This window comes from Dendronephthya gigantea, unplaced genomic scaffold, assembly GCF_004324835.1.
Source record: "Dendronephthya gigantea isolate DGI-Jeju-01 unplaced genomic scaffold, DenGig_1.0 000173F, whole genome shotgun sequence".
NCBI lineage: Eukaryota > Metazoa > Cnidaria > Anthozoa > Malacalcyonacea > Nephtheidae > Dendronephthya > Dendronephthya gigantea.
This window is the reverse complement of record NW_021163183.1, coordinates 280,373-294,303: the sequence shown is the minus strand read 5'-3', so window position 1 is coordinate 294,303 and position 13,931 is coordinate 280,373. Positions and strand designations below refer to the sequence as shown.

The 13,931-nt window shown below is 38.6% G+C and overlaps 2 protein-coding genes across 2 annotated transcripts; both read left to right on the top strand.

The window, feature by feature from the left end:
* The first annotated feature begins 403 nt into the window (after nt 1-403).
* Nucleotides 404-3,527, top strand: LOC114538033 (keratin-associated protein 5-5-like). The gene is made up of 3 exons (XM_028559157.1): nt 404-748; nt 1,173-1,668; nt 2,368-3,527. The coding sequence occupies exons 1-3, from the start codon at nt 493-495 to the stop codon at nt 2,594-2,596; spliced, it is 981 nt and encodes a 326-aa protein (XP_028414958.1). The 5' UTR covers nt 404-492; the 3' UTR covers nt 2,597-3,527.
* Nucleotides 3,528-5,812: 2,285 nt separating this feature from the next.
* LOC114538030 (transcription factor Sox-9-like) lies at nt 5,813-9,250 on the top strand. Its single transcript, XM_028559148.1, has 2 exons — nt 5,813-6,058; nt 6,986-9,250. Exon 2 carries the CDS (start codon nt 6,986-6,988, stop codon nt 8,462-8,464), a length of 1,479 nt encoding a protein of 492 aa, XP_028414949.1. The 5' UTR covers nt 5,813-6,058; the 3' UTR covers nt 8,465-9,250.
* The last annotated feature ends 4,681 nt before the right edge of the window (nt 9,251-13,931 follow it).

Below are 13,931 nucleotides of genomic sequence, written 5' to 3'. Positions count from 1 at the left end.
GACCTGAAAATCTCCCACCCCAAGCATGAATGAAATCATCCTTATCCTGAAGGAATATAAATTTGTTCTTTGTTCCTATGTTTATAAATAAAAAACACCAAACGCCGATTAACAAAATTAACAAACAGCGCGCACTTGACTTATGTAATATAAACAGATCAATAACCCGTCTGTGATTGCCTCGTTCCTAAAAGACAATATTTCACCAGCTTGTGTGTACTGTTTCTCATGAATGTCAGCACGACCATTAAGTTGTCATTTTAATTACATTTGCTTGAGTTCCAAGCGAATATTCTCGTGCTTGCATGACTATACATAGGCCATGATGTCGTCGGAAGGAAATTGTATATCTCGGATTACACGCATACAAGAGCTCTCTTGTTTCAAAACTGAGTATCTTGTTCACATATCTTGCCATATAAACAACTCTGTGGCATCATCATACAAGGTTTGTCTACGAAACTATCGAGGTTCTTCAAACCATCATCAAACATGGCGCGCTTTTTCATGGTATGCGTGTGCGTGGTGTTGTTTGCCGTGTGCTTCCGACCCTCCTACGAAAACCGAAGAAGACGAGTGTGTTTGAACCCGTACGGCGATCCAAGATGTCTACGAAAGAATCAAATTTGTTGTAATTTTGCGTGTAACTCGACGTGCGTCGGGAAACGCTGCAACTGGGACTTTCAATGTAGCACGAATCGCATTGGACACAAATGCTGCTCCGGATACTGCCAGCCGAGTTGTGAAGGTTAGTAGACAAATGAAACGCTATTTAAACTGGTCAGCTTCTCGAACGGCACTTCTGAACTTGATTCCTAAGACGCGTGAAAATGTAGCTGTGTAGTGGCTGTGCTTTGTCGTGAGAAATACGGAAATTCCCGTGTGAAAAGAGCACGAAATATCATCTTTTATATCGAAGATAAAATAATTCAAGTATAAAACGTTTTGTAAACATATTACTGCCATCTCAAACCCCTTTAGAACAACACAAAATTCTCGACAAACCACTTATGGTAATTGTCGAGCGCGAGTCTGATTAAGTTGTCACTTGTTAGAAACTGAAAGGACAGTTGAAAATTGCATTCGCCTGATTTTCATCTGCCTCTCTAAGTTGGAGTAATATAGTTTCTGTAATTCACGCCACTGACTGAATATATTCTACCCGTTTCAAGGTCATAGTTGTAGATCAGCCAGATCTTGCAAAGACAGGTCATTAAAATGTTGTAATGGGTTATGCCGCAAAGAATCTTGTCTCGGTGCTGCTTGTAGCAACAGCTTGAGCCCGTATAAATCGTGTGGGATACACGGAAGAAGACGACTCGATTGTTGCAGTGGAAAATGTGAGCTCACTTGCAAAGACAAACCCTGCTACGATAACAAGGACTGCGGTGGACGAAGTAACAAGAGAATGAAATGCTGCAATGGCGTTTGTAGGAAAAACTGTCTTGGTTCGCCCTGCTACGATTATCGCGACTGTCAGTCAAACTATTTGGATTGCTGTGGTTTCTTTGGTAACAAAATCTGTGCGAGTTCTTGCCGCAATCACCAATGCTCTCTGCAAGAGAAATACGAATGTGGCAGACGAAGGAACCCAAAGCTCTTCTGTTGTGGTGACGGGACTTGTCGCCCGACATGTTTCAACTCAATATGCTTCACAGAGACGTTCAGGTATAACTTTATATCCGTTTTAGCCAGATAAGAACATCAAACCTGTTTCACTGTCCACGATTTTAACTATATTTTTACCATACTGTGATCACTCTTATTGCGCTAGATTATGGCGCTATTGTTGAGGACATTTCAAATCCATTATCATTGAGGCAATCAGTCAACATGATTCAACAATTCAGGGTCTAAAAATTGTACTTTTGTGCTTGTTACTTCTTTTCCCTGGTGTTTCAAAACTGCCTCGAGCAACCATTGTTATTTCATCATTCCTGAACCATTTCACCATTCCTTTGTAACAACCGCCAACAACAATTTTGATTGGCATGCTGATATAAATGTTGTTAATCTTGATGACTTGTATGCTGATAAGCCCCCAGTGAGTGTTTCGTCAGAATGTGATCAGAAGAGCGAGTTCACGAGTGCATATGTCTTCAACTTTCTACCAACAAAACAATGCTGCGAGATCCCGTAATTTATTTATCTCAAGGAGTCATGATTGTTGCGGTTCAGTCGAGAAGTTCAGGTTTTCTTGTATATTTAATGCAGGCAAATAAACCACCATTTTACTGTTGATATGTAAAGACGTTTTAACGCTAGAACATGATTGTGTATTTAGTCTTTCAAAACACAGCTAATCTTATATACACACGGTAGTACAGTCGTTCTCTATCAAAGTTAACCCCTTCCGTTTATTTCAAGGTACGATTGCAAAGCGCCAGGAAAACTTTTCTACTGCTGTGGCATGGGACAGAAGAGGTGCCGCAGCAGCTGTAGTCATGTACGCTGCGAGAAACACGACGATTGTGGCGAGTCGAAGTACTATTGTGGACGACCAGATAGGCATAACATCTCCACATGTAGATTCACGTATTTATCAGACATAATCTCCCGTCATGATGTGCGTTTAGATGAACTGGAATTTAACTAAACACGGACCTGCTTTCCTCCCATGACCGATCGTTATTAATAGTGGAGAGTGAGACCAGAGAGAAACTCTCAAAACTCTACCTATCTAACTTTTTATAAGTTCCATGTTTTTCACATCCAGTCAACTCTCAAAACTCTATCTATCTAACTTTTTATAAGTTCCATGTTTTTCACATCCAGTCAACTGTCAAACTCTACCTATATCTAACTTTTTATAAGTTCCATGTTTTTCACATCCAGCCAGATAATGTACAGAAACGTTTTCCTCCAATGGGCCGTCATATTTTACAGCAAAAGATGAATAGTATAATATGAACAGCAAACAGGGTAAAATATATAAGCAATGAATTCTTTCAACAGACGTGCTATAATCACACTAGTTTATGCCCATTGCGAATTAAGTAGGTTTAATTTTAGAATGATTGTATAAGTTGGAATAAGTTACAATGTCCAAAAAGGTTTCCACCTACCTCGCTCTTCTTCTTGGCCCAAACTGGTCAACCAGCATCTTTTCTTGGCCACACCCTCGAATTATTAATAATAATCGGTCCCTATGGATAAATATATACATAACCAATATTTAACGTTACAATGAACTTGAGTCGTGTAGAAGCTGGTATCAGCTATATTGGCTATCAGCCTTATATAACAAGCAAATAGATCAGCCATATTACCAATAGGACGAGCGAATTTTTATAATAAATAATGTCAGATTTTGACTAATTTCTCATTACAGATTCTGAACTGAACTTTTGAACTGAACTTTATTACTTCACTACACTTGACCAGCATAAGACGATAGCATGGTATTTTATCAGCCTATGAACCTGCAGTGTAAACACTCTACAACTGATTTTCAGCTACAATTGTCACCTATCTTTACGCGTCTGATGGCCCACAGCATTAGACCACCGCTATGGAGCATTATAAAACCAAACATACCCTATAAGCAAATTAGCTTGTAGGTACACCACGTAGGTATTTAAAGTGCCCATGTCATAAAATTGGAATTTAGATTTTTAGAATCTTTGTTTGAAATGAGTTAGTAAGTTCTAAATCAAAACTGAAATTGGATTTTTATTTTTCGAGTTATTGCCATCTAAACATTGATTTTGTTGGAATGAAAACTCTGAAAACCGCGCAAATGAGACTGGTGCGAAACAAGGTGTTTGACGTCACAATAGGAACTCGTTCGACGCGACAACTTAGTAACTCTATTGCATGGAGTAATAAGTAGAAGCTAACCGCGCAAAAAAGTGATTGTTCTTACTTAACAGACAATTCTGTATAAAGTGACTCATATATTATCAAAATCTGTTGTGAAATGGCTTTAATAATTGTACATTCCTGGCAACAGTCGTGCAATAATTGCAAATACGCCATGAGTCTGACCAATTGAGTCACTGTGTTGTAAACACGTTAGGCAGTGTTTCAGTTAACAGATAAAGGTTCGGTGAATAACGTCTCAAAAGATGCGAGTGCGCACATTTTAGTAAAGACAGCTAAAGAATGTTGGTAAAAAAGATGCCATAATAAAAGCGAAATGTACTGGGTTATATTTATATACACATGATTTGATGTTTTTTTTGCGCGAGACGTGTTAGATTTCTCAGTTAATATTGATAGTTCTATGTCTCTCTTTGAACTATTTTTTTTTGAAAGCACATGGGAACTCCACTCATACTCTAGCTCAGTTGATTTGTAATGAAGATAAACCAGATAATCATGCGTGACTTACATACACATAAACACATTGTAGAAATACCGGCACTCATGAGCCACAGGAAAACCTCAATCGTAATGCTATTAATATAATATTTATATAGGGCAGTAAAATGTATTAGGGTTCCGCGTCCGCCTTATATCTACACCCGGGTGTATTGTATGTATGTGCGCGATTACGAATGACGATCAACTAAGACGACACTTTAGAATTAAGTTAAGTACAATTGCCAGATTACTAACATAGAATCTGTTTGTAATTTGAATACTGTATATCTAGCGTAATGATATTATGTTCTGGGGTCACGGAAAGCAAGTCGCGCAATCAAGATCATAAGAAAACATTTGCTATTTACTGACGCCTACGATCAAGTCTTCGTTGTAGCGTCGATGCCATGATCGTTGCACGATTGCTCCATTTCGCGATACCTTTTCAGCTTATCATCGGCATCTGGTTTGTTAATGGACCCTTAATGTATGGTCCGAAGTGTTCTTACTGCCTGACAAGGCTGATATTGACCCGCGTTCATGGTCTTAACTTTTGTTCTTTCTTAGTATTGCATTGGCAGGAAAACATTTTAATCGGTGTTATTTCTTTGGTAACTTCTCAATAGCTAAACTTGATGAAGACATATTTCTGCCACGTTTAATAACCGAATTTAGCTGGCATAAAGTCGCTTCTCTTGTACTACATACTATTATTTATCTAAAGGCGCAATATGCGAGTTCCTATTGTGACGTATTAGTTACCAGTTTCCGACTGTCGCGGATTTCAAAAACTTTTGCCGTTAAAATTTGAAATTTTCAAACTTTATCGCTTTATTTCTCCGCGAAAACAAACTCAATTTCAAATGTGATTACTATTTTCGTAATCTACGTTTCACGGCGATTCTAATGAGATAAATTCCAATTTTATGACATGGGCACTTTAATGCCGCAAAGCCTTCGGTTCGTTAACCCGGGCCTTCATCAATGCAATCACAAGAAAACAAGATATTTAGGTGACGAGTAAAATGCGTTTTCAAGTACTGTAATTGCACTGATGAAGGCCCGGGTTAACGGAGCGAAAGCTTTGCAGTATTAAATACTTACGTGTTGTACCTACAAGCTAAATTACTTATTTGATGTCAGCATGCAAACTTTTATGAGTATTTCGAAATCTGCAGGAATGTTTCTTCAAATAGAATTTATTTGTGTTGCTGCGCCACAGACTGGCCGAGTGTGAATGCTAGGGGCACATTTTTAAACTTTTGAATACATTATTCTCATTTTTTCGTCAGTGCATCGTTTTTGAAAAAAATATAAAAACTGCAAGGACACTGTTTTATTCGGGACACGCGTCTTTTGTAATTAATACGTACTGTACATTTATATTCTGTCTACAGTATCTATATATTTCGTCTTCATGTTAATAAAACAACAGGTGCCATTCACGGTTCATTCAAGCCAAGCGGCGGTTGCGTTGGCACGTGGCTGTCGCCATGGCGACCGACCGGTACGCCATTCAAGCATGGGGAAAATGCCGTGTTCTTTCACGGTTTCGCGAGCGCGCGCGACGCGAGAGCAGGTAGCACGATTTTTTGCCAAGACATAACATTGATTGCTCTTTGTTCTCCTGATCGATTGTTTGAACTTCAAACACAGGAGAGAACACTGCAGAGTGTTTAGTTGACAAAACCGGATCAAAACAATTTCCCCCGAAGAATAGAATCCCGGCTCGTGAAGAATAACAAATTGTGAGGTTAGTGACAGTCATATTGGCTCGTTAATCGCTTTAATCGGACAGCCTGTTTCAAAATCAAGTCTTCCTAATCGCGTCTTCGAACCGGCAGCGTAGGAACTGCTAATGGACGCTGTTTGCTTTATATAAAGGGCTTTGATTTTGAACCCGCTGCTAACTCGTGTAACATAATTCTTAACATCTCGCTCCAAAGCTGCAAAGGCGATTTGCAACAAGCAGAAGGGAAAATCATCGCAAATTTTCGCGTCGAATGTCGAATGTGCCTTGAAGGAAGCCGTTAAGCTTGGTCGATGCTTGTGGGATGCGAGGGAAAGAAATTAAATTGAATTGTATTTTTTATACCCACTTTTTATCTGCGACCATTTTAATAAATTTGCCGTCTTTTTATCTGGCACAATAACAGCTCTTAATCCTTCTTTTTGCATGGATATTTTATTATGTGATTCATTTAACAAGTCTTCACACTTCTTAAAACGGCTTAGTATACAGTCCAACTCACGGAAATGCAACGGTTTAGTCTTTGCAGAAGTGAACATTTAATTTAGAGAGAAACTTTTTGCATGCTATATAAGTATTTCTAAATTTCATTCCTGGAGCAAAATTGTATACTCCAGTTCTATTCGCACAGGAACTATATCTTTTACCAACATATGTTAAACTTGTTGACCCAGGACAAACTATCAGCAGTTGACTGGTTATAAACACTGAGACGTAGCGATTTATAGGAAAATATTTATCAATTTGACCAATAAAATAAAAAAGGAAAAGTGCATGAAGAGAATATGGGAAATGTGTGGAACATGAAAATAAAAGGGGAGTTATCATCGATTCGCATGCAGCACAGACGTTGCAGGAAAGTTCGTTTCATGTACTTTTAGCACTTTTAGTTGAATTAAATCTAGTTTTCAACTGACTGACGTCTTTTAGATGGCAACCAGTACAGAAAGTCACATCAAGCGGCCGATGAACGCGTATATGGTTTGGTCTCGGAAGGAACGCCGAAGGATTGCCGAAGAATGCCCGAGGATGCTCAATTCCGAGATCAGTAAGAGACTGGGAACGGAATGGAACTTACTACCGCCTGAAAAGAAAAAACCGTACATCGAAGAAGCGAAACGACTTCGCGTCGAGCACAAGAAAGACCATCCAGAATACAAATATCAGCCGAAACGAAAACAAAAGGGGGGGAATAAGCTCACGAGAGTCTTGGAAAATCCATTCCTTGAGACACTAAACGGTTATCCTCCAATAAGTTTTCCAAATAAATTCGGTATTTCCTCACCCCCCGTGCTGTTCTCGTTGACCCCATTTCCCACGGATCCCGCACAAAGAAGATCCCCCGTTCTTCACCCATATCCCAACGCGTCCCCCTCGTTCCCCCACAACCGCCCTGGGAATAACAGCGATACACATTTTCCTTTCGAGAACGGCATTGCTAAACAAGACATGATAGAAAATTCTGCAGGCGTATTTCAATCGCCATTCCCGACGCCCGTTTCACCCGACAAAGATTACGTTTTCCCAAATAGCGGAACACTGTCGTCGAAGGAATATCACATGGGTGGTCAAAAGATACGAATTACCGAGGACATAGCCATGGATAATTCAGACATTCCAACAAAGATTTCGAACGAGCATTCTAACAACACGATCATGCGTGAGAACGGGCAACATTTTCGCGTGTTTGAACACGAAGCACGCAACAACTGTCGTGGAAACATTCATGACGTTCGCATGGAGATTCCTGCGATTTATGCAAACGAAACGCACGCGAGTCCAGACGATCACGTGGGTGCGGCTAAGCTGCACGTGAACAGTCGCGAGCTCCACGCAAGTCTGCCGGGTTTGATGCGTGCAGACGCCGCCAACGAGGTGCACGCAAACGGGCAAGTTGTCCACGCAAAAGGCGATGGTCTTATTGGCGAGATTTGGCGACCTAACGGTCAGGAAGACAGGCGCTTTGAACATAACCTACATGTTGACTACATGAAGTACAAGGAAGTTGGCATAAACAGCGATGGTCGAACACGTGCTGATTTTCAGGGTAAACTTCACGATCAAGATTTCAATAACGTGCGCACGAACGGTCCGCCCGAGATTCGCGCAAACGGTCACGAATTTTCTCCCAGCAATGGCTACGATTTTTATGCAAATAGCCACGAATGGCGCGCAAACAGTCAAGACTTTCGACTCGGCGCCCAGGATTATCGTGGTAACGAACACGAGTTTGGTACGAATGCTCACGATTTCCGAGCGAGTTATCAAGAAATTCGTGCGCATAACCAAGAAAGCGAACCGCTGTACTCAAAAATAAACGCAGCAGAAAGCGGGGATAGCTTGACCTTTGGGGTACCGAATGGTTTCCTCCACTACATCAATCAAGAATCTGCCCAGGTTTATCATTGACAGAATTATATCCTGTTACAAAATATCAGAGGTGTTGTTTTAGGATGTAACAAGAGGGTACTCCAAATTAATGTGGGCCAGGGTGCAGGAAGAGGGAAGTTTTGGAAAACAAGGGGTCACTTCCAATGTGGGTAATTGTGTGGGTGGGTGCTTGAAGCCTTGAAACACCATTTCTGAAAATTGAACATTTTTTTTGTTTTCTTTATCAATATTGTTAATATTTATAGCTGCTTTAATATTAATAGTTGCCTCTTTTATTTGAACTGCCTTGTAAAATTTAGGAGCCTCAGTCCCCAAAAATTAACATGAAATTTAACAACTTCAGTAGAACTTGGCAGTGATTTAATCTATCTAGATTTTAATCTAATGCACCACAATCTGGGTTGATAATGAATTGATTTAATTCTTGTTGATTGTAATCTGATATTGATTTCAGTAACTAATTGATTCAGAACACATTGAGCTTACCTTTTCCATGAACTCATCTGATCTACCTTCATCCATGAACTCATCTGATCTTCTCCTAATCCAATCTAATACTGAATTGATACAATCCTATCCTCCCTAATTTATCTGACCAAAGATTACTTGATATTTCTGTTTACCTGCTGAGGCACACAGCTCACTGGATGGAGTCATAGAGAAACCAGAATACCTTCGACAGGGTGGCTGTGATGAATGGTTATGATACTAGAAGGCCATGATTGTCCCACATCTCCACAGTGTTTTCATACAAAACTATATAACAATTATATAACAATTTATACAAATATATTATTTTTGTTGAGCAGAACTTATGTTAGAAAAAATCATTGCAATTTGCACAATTCTACATGTTTATACAAATAATAAATAATATTCAAAACAATTCATCACAAACCTGGAAACCAAATATCTTTGCTTCATATTTTTAAAGATGGGGTGCAAATATAATTTTATACACGATAAACTGGATAAAGGAATAATGCAAAAATTATCATTGTACTATCACTAAAATATACATATTTCATCAATTCTACTCAATATTTTTATCAGCTAAAGGTCAAACCAAAATTCACATAGGTTTTTGACTCAGTCATATTGAATACCTTATGTAATGCTCTGTTGCCTTAAATATCTCCTTTTTTTCCGTCAAATCCCATATTTTGTTATCAAATTCGAGGCTTTTATTCACCAATATTCTTTGAACCTGAAGTAATTATTTCAATGATAATATTTCGCAAAATAAAGTTTAACAGCGTTCCAAAACATAGCTTTTTACCTCGAAATAACTTTACGCTTATCAATTTCACTTCTTTTCTGCTTTCAGGTACGCCGTTTTTATTAAAATAACTTTTTTATATTCCTTCTTTAATATTTTAAAAACAACTCGCAGCCATTTTGAAAAACTGGCGCGAAATCCGTAGACACAAAGTCCGAAGTCCAACATGGCCGCGGGAAAATTGGCCGCGGGTCAAAAATTCGGTTACAAAATTTGTCGCATACTTTTGCCGTTTTATAGCGTTTTTTCATACAAAAAACACTGAAAATGAATATATTTGGAACGGATATGGTTCGAATAAAAATCAGTTTGTATCGGCTAACAACCTCAAAATATACGGTGTTTTGATATTCTTTCAGAAATTTTAGTGTTTTGAAACATTCCTTGTTGGTTTTTAACTTCAAAATAGTCATCATTCTCGAAAGGAAACTCAATATAAATGACTGAACGGCTTAGTTTACTAAAATGTTTTGTTAATTTTGTGTTTAGTATACGCCAACCATGGTCGAGTTCGCCAGAAAATGGTATTGTTTAATTCAGAGACACAGCCATGCAGAGACTGGGGAGAGTATTCAGGGGTTAATTAAGGTGGTTTTAAGTCGATATAATTTTTTTTCGAGCCATATCCGTTCCATATATTTTTATTAACAGTGTTTTTTGTATGTAAAAGAGAAATTTGGAAAGAAAAAAAAATTTTGGAAATAACCTAAAAACACCCAAAAGAGATCATCCAGCCTATGCCACAATCTAACCTAGTTATACAACCGGCTGCAATATTCAGCATAGTTACAACTACGAAAGGTGCAAGGACAGTTGCTATAGGAAGAACTCCCCCCCATAACTCACATCTTTACGGCCGTCTAAGGGGGAGATGCACTACGGCCCCCAGACCATGATGTATGTGCACCTAACCGTAACGTCTCAGTGAGAAACAGAGTATGCATCGCCACAAGCCTAGCGTCATAGACGAATCAGCTACAGTGGCTAGCCCTGAGAGCGTAGATAAATTTAACGTATTTAAGCTTTTCCTGGTCTTGGGGGGCGGTCCCTAACAAGTATATGCATAGAAAACGACTAATAAGGCACATGCTTGAAAATGACAAGATTTAAACGCCTAAACGTTTTTTAAGTGTTTTTAGCGAGAAATTTTAGTGTTTTGATATTCTTTTAGTGTTTTGAAACAACCCTTGTTGGTTTTTAACGTCAAAATAATCGTTATTCTCGAAAGGAAACTCTCAATATAAATGACTGAACAGCTTAGCTTGCTAAAATCGGTTTTGTTAATTTTGTGTTTTACTTTAGTATATCCGCTATTTCACAAGTTTTTATTTCACAAGTTTTTCAATCGAAGTAAAGCTACAGACATGCACTTAGCCGTTAAAGCCACAACCAATTTTGATGATTTGTTAGCCTTGAATCTATATTTGCTTTGGCGAGCTTTAGAAACGGAGGAGCATTTAAGATCATGTCAGGAATTGAAGTTGTCGTTTTGTGGAATACTTGAGCAAGAACCGAGCTCAATGAGCAGGGGAACAGGGTCAACAGTAAACATCGATAGTAGATCTGAACGATTGATCTTTAATCGGTTTTGTTTGCGCTCTTTTAATATATCTTCTTAAATTAATGTAAACACAAGTTCCCGTAATGGATCTGAGCGTGAAAGATCAACAAATCCTCAAGACTGTTATCCAGTTTATTGTAGCCTTGGATATTTGTCCCACCCTTTTTGAAGGAGTAGGTGCAGCCTTTAAACAAAGAACTGGTTTTGGTGATGCATTGTGTGTTGAGCAAGACATCAAGTGTCCAAAATGTTTGTATAAGTGTGTAATGGTCTTGGTTAATTGTCTTGACGAGCCTTCGTTGAGCGGAGAGATGTTGAAAAGCACCCCCTGTGCTGATGTTAAGTTTGGCTATAACTCTGGGTTCAGCTTATGTTACCTGCGTGGTTCGATTCATTGTGGCGAGGATTCGAATGGTCGCAGTAGGAGTTTGTCCACTTTCTCTACATGTGCCGTTCCAAACGTCGAAATTACGTATTTGAAATTAAATCAAAGTTGGATTTTATATGCAATCAATTGGGAATAACAATTGAAAGTGCTCTTAAAATGGCCATAAACATGCCGTGTTTCTTGTTGTGGAATGAAAATTAATCTCACGGATCAGTATTAATATAATTAAATAAATCAAGTCCACAATTAGTAGAAAATCTCGATGTCAGATATTTTGAAATATGAATTTGAAAACTCGCAGGGAAAGCCAGGTGATTTATCCAGACTTTTGATCGACAGTTCTCGGACTGAAGGCACTAACGAGAATGCAGATTTGACTGTCCGAATGTCTTTGTTGCTGTTTTACTGCTGTAAGGTTGATCAAAATGCTGATAATACAGTAAATGTTTGATGTTTATGAATGAACTCTGCTATTGTTTAATTCATTGCCTCCTATAACATGCAGAAACTGGGGAGAGTATTCAGGGGTTAATCAAGGTGGTTTTAGTCGATATATTTTTTTTTCGAACCATATCCGTTCCATATATGTTTAATAACAGTGTTTTTTGTAAGTAAAAGAAAAATTTGGAAAGAAAAAAATTTTTGGAAATAACCTAAAAACACCCAAAAGAGATCATCCAGCCTATGCCACAATCTAACCTAGTTATACAACCGGCTGCAATATTCAGCATAGTTACAACTACGAAAGGTGCAAGGACAGTTGCTATAGGAAGAACTCCCCCCCATAACTCACATCTTTACGGCCGTCTAAGGGGGAGATGCACTACGGCCCCCAGACCATGATGTATGTGCACCTAACCGTAACGTCTCAGTGAGAAACAGAGTATGCATCGCCACAAGCCTAGCGTCATAGACGAATCAGCTACAGTGGCTAGCCCTGAGAGCGTAGATAAATTTAACGTATTTAAGCTTTTCCTGGTCTTGGGGGGCGGTCCCTAACAAGTATATGCATAGAAAACGACTAATAAGGCACATGCTTGAAAATGACAAGATTTAAACGCCTAAACGTTTTTTAAGTGTTTTTAGCGAGAAATGTTACTGTTTTGATATTTTTAGTGTTTTGAAACAACCCTTGTTGGTTTTTAACGTCAAAATAATCGTTATTCTCGAAAGGAAACTCTCAATATAAATGACTGAATAGCTAAAATCGGTTTTGTTAATTTTGTGTTTTACTTTAGTATATCCGCTATTTCACAAGTTTTTATTTCACAAGTTTTTCAATCGAAGTAAAGCTACAGACATGCACTTAGCCGTTAAAGCCACAACCAATTTTGATGAATTGTTAGCCTTGAATCTATATTTGCTTTGGCGAGCTTTAGAAACAGAGGAGCATTTAAGATCATGTCAGGAATTGAAGTTGTCGTTTTGTGGAATACTTGAGCAAGAACCGAGCTCAAAGAGCACGGGAACAGGGTCAACAGTAAACATCGATAGTAGATCTGAACGATTGATCTTTAATCGGTTTTGTTTGCGCTCTTTTAATATATCTTCTTAAATTAATATAAACACAAGTTCCCGTAATGGATCTGAGCGTGAAAGATCAACAAATCCTCAAGACTGTTATCCAGTTTATTGTAGCCTTGGATATTTGTCCCACCCTTTTTGAAGGAGTAGGTGCAGCCTTTAAACAAAGAACTGGTTTTGGTGATGCATTGTGTGCTGAGCAAGACATCAAGTGTCCAAAATGTTTGTATAAGTGTGTAACGGTCTTGGTTAATTGTCTTGACGAGCCTTCATTGAGCGAAGAGATGTTGAAAAGCACCCCCTGTGCTGATGTTAAGTTTGGCTATAACTCTGGTTCAGCTTATGTTACCTGCGTGGTTCGATTAACTGTGGCGAGGATTCGAATGGTCGCAGTAGGTTTGTCCGCCGTAAAAAAACCGTGTTTCTTGTTGTGGAATGAAAATTTATCTCACGGATCAGTATTAATGAATAAACCAAGTCCACAATTAGTAGAAAATCTCGAGTTGTTTTCAATGTCAGATATTTTGAAATATGAATTTGAAAACTCGCAGGGAATGCCAGGTGATTTATCCAGACTTTTGATCGACAGTTCTCGGACTGAAGGCACTAACGAGAATGCAGATTTGACCGTCCGAATGTCTTTGTTGCTGTTTTACTGCTGTAAGGTTGATCAAAATGCTGATAATACAGTAAATGTTTGATGTTTATGAATGAACTCTGCTATTGTTTAATT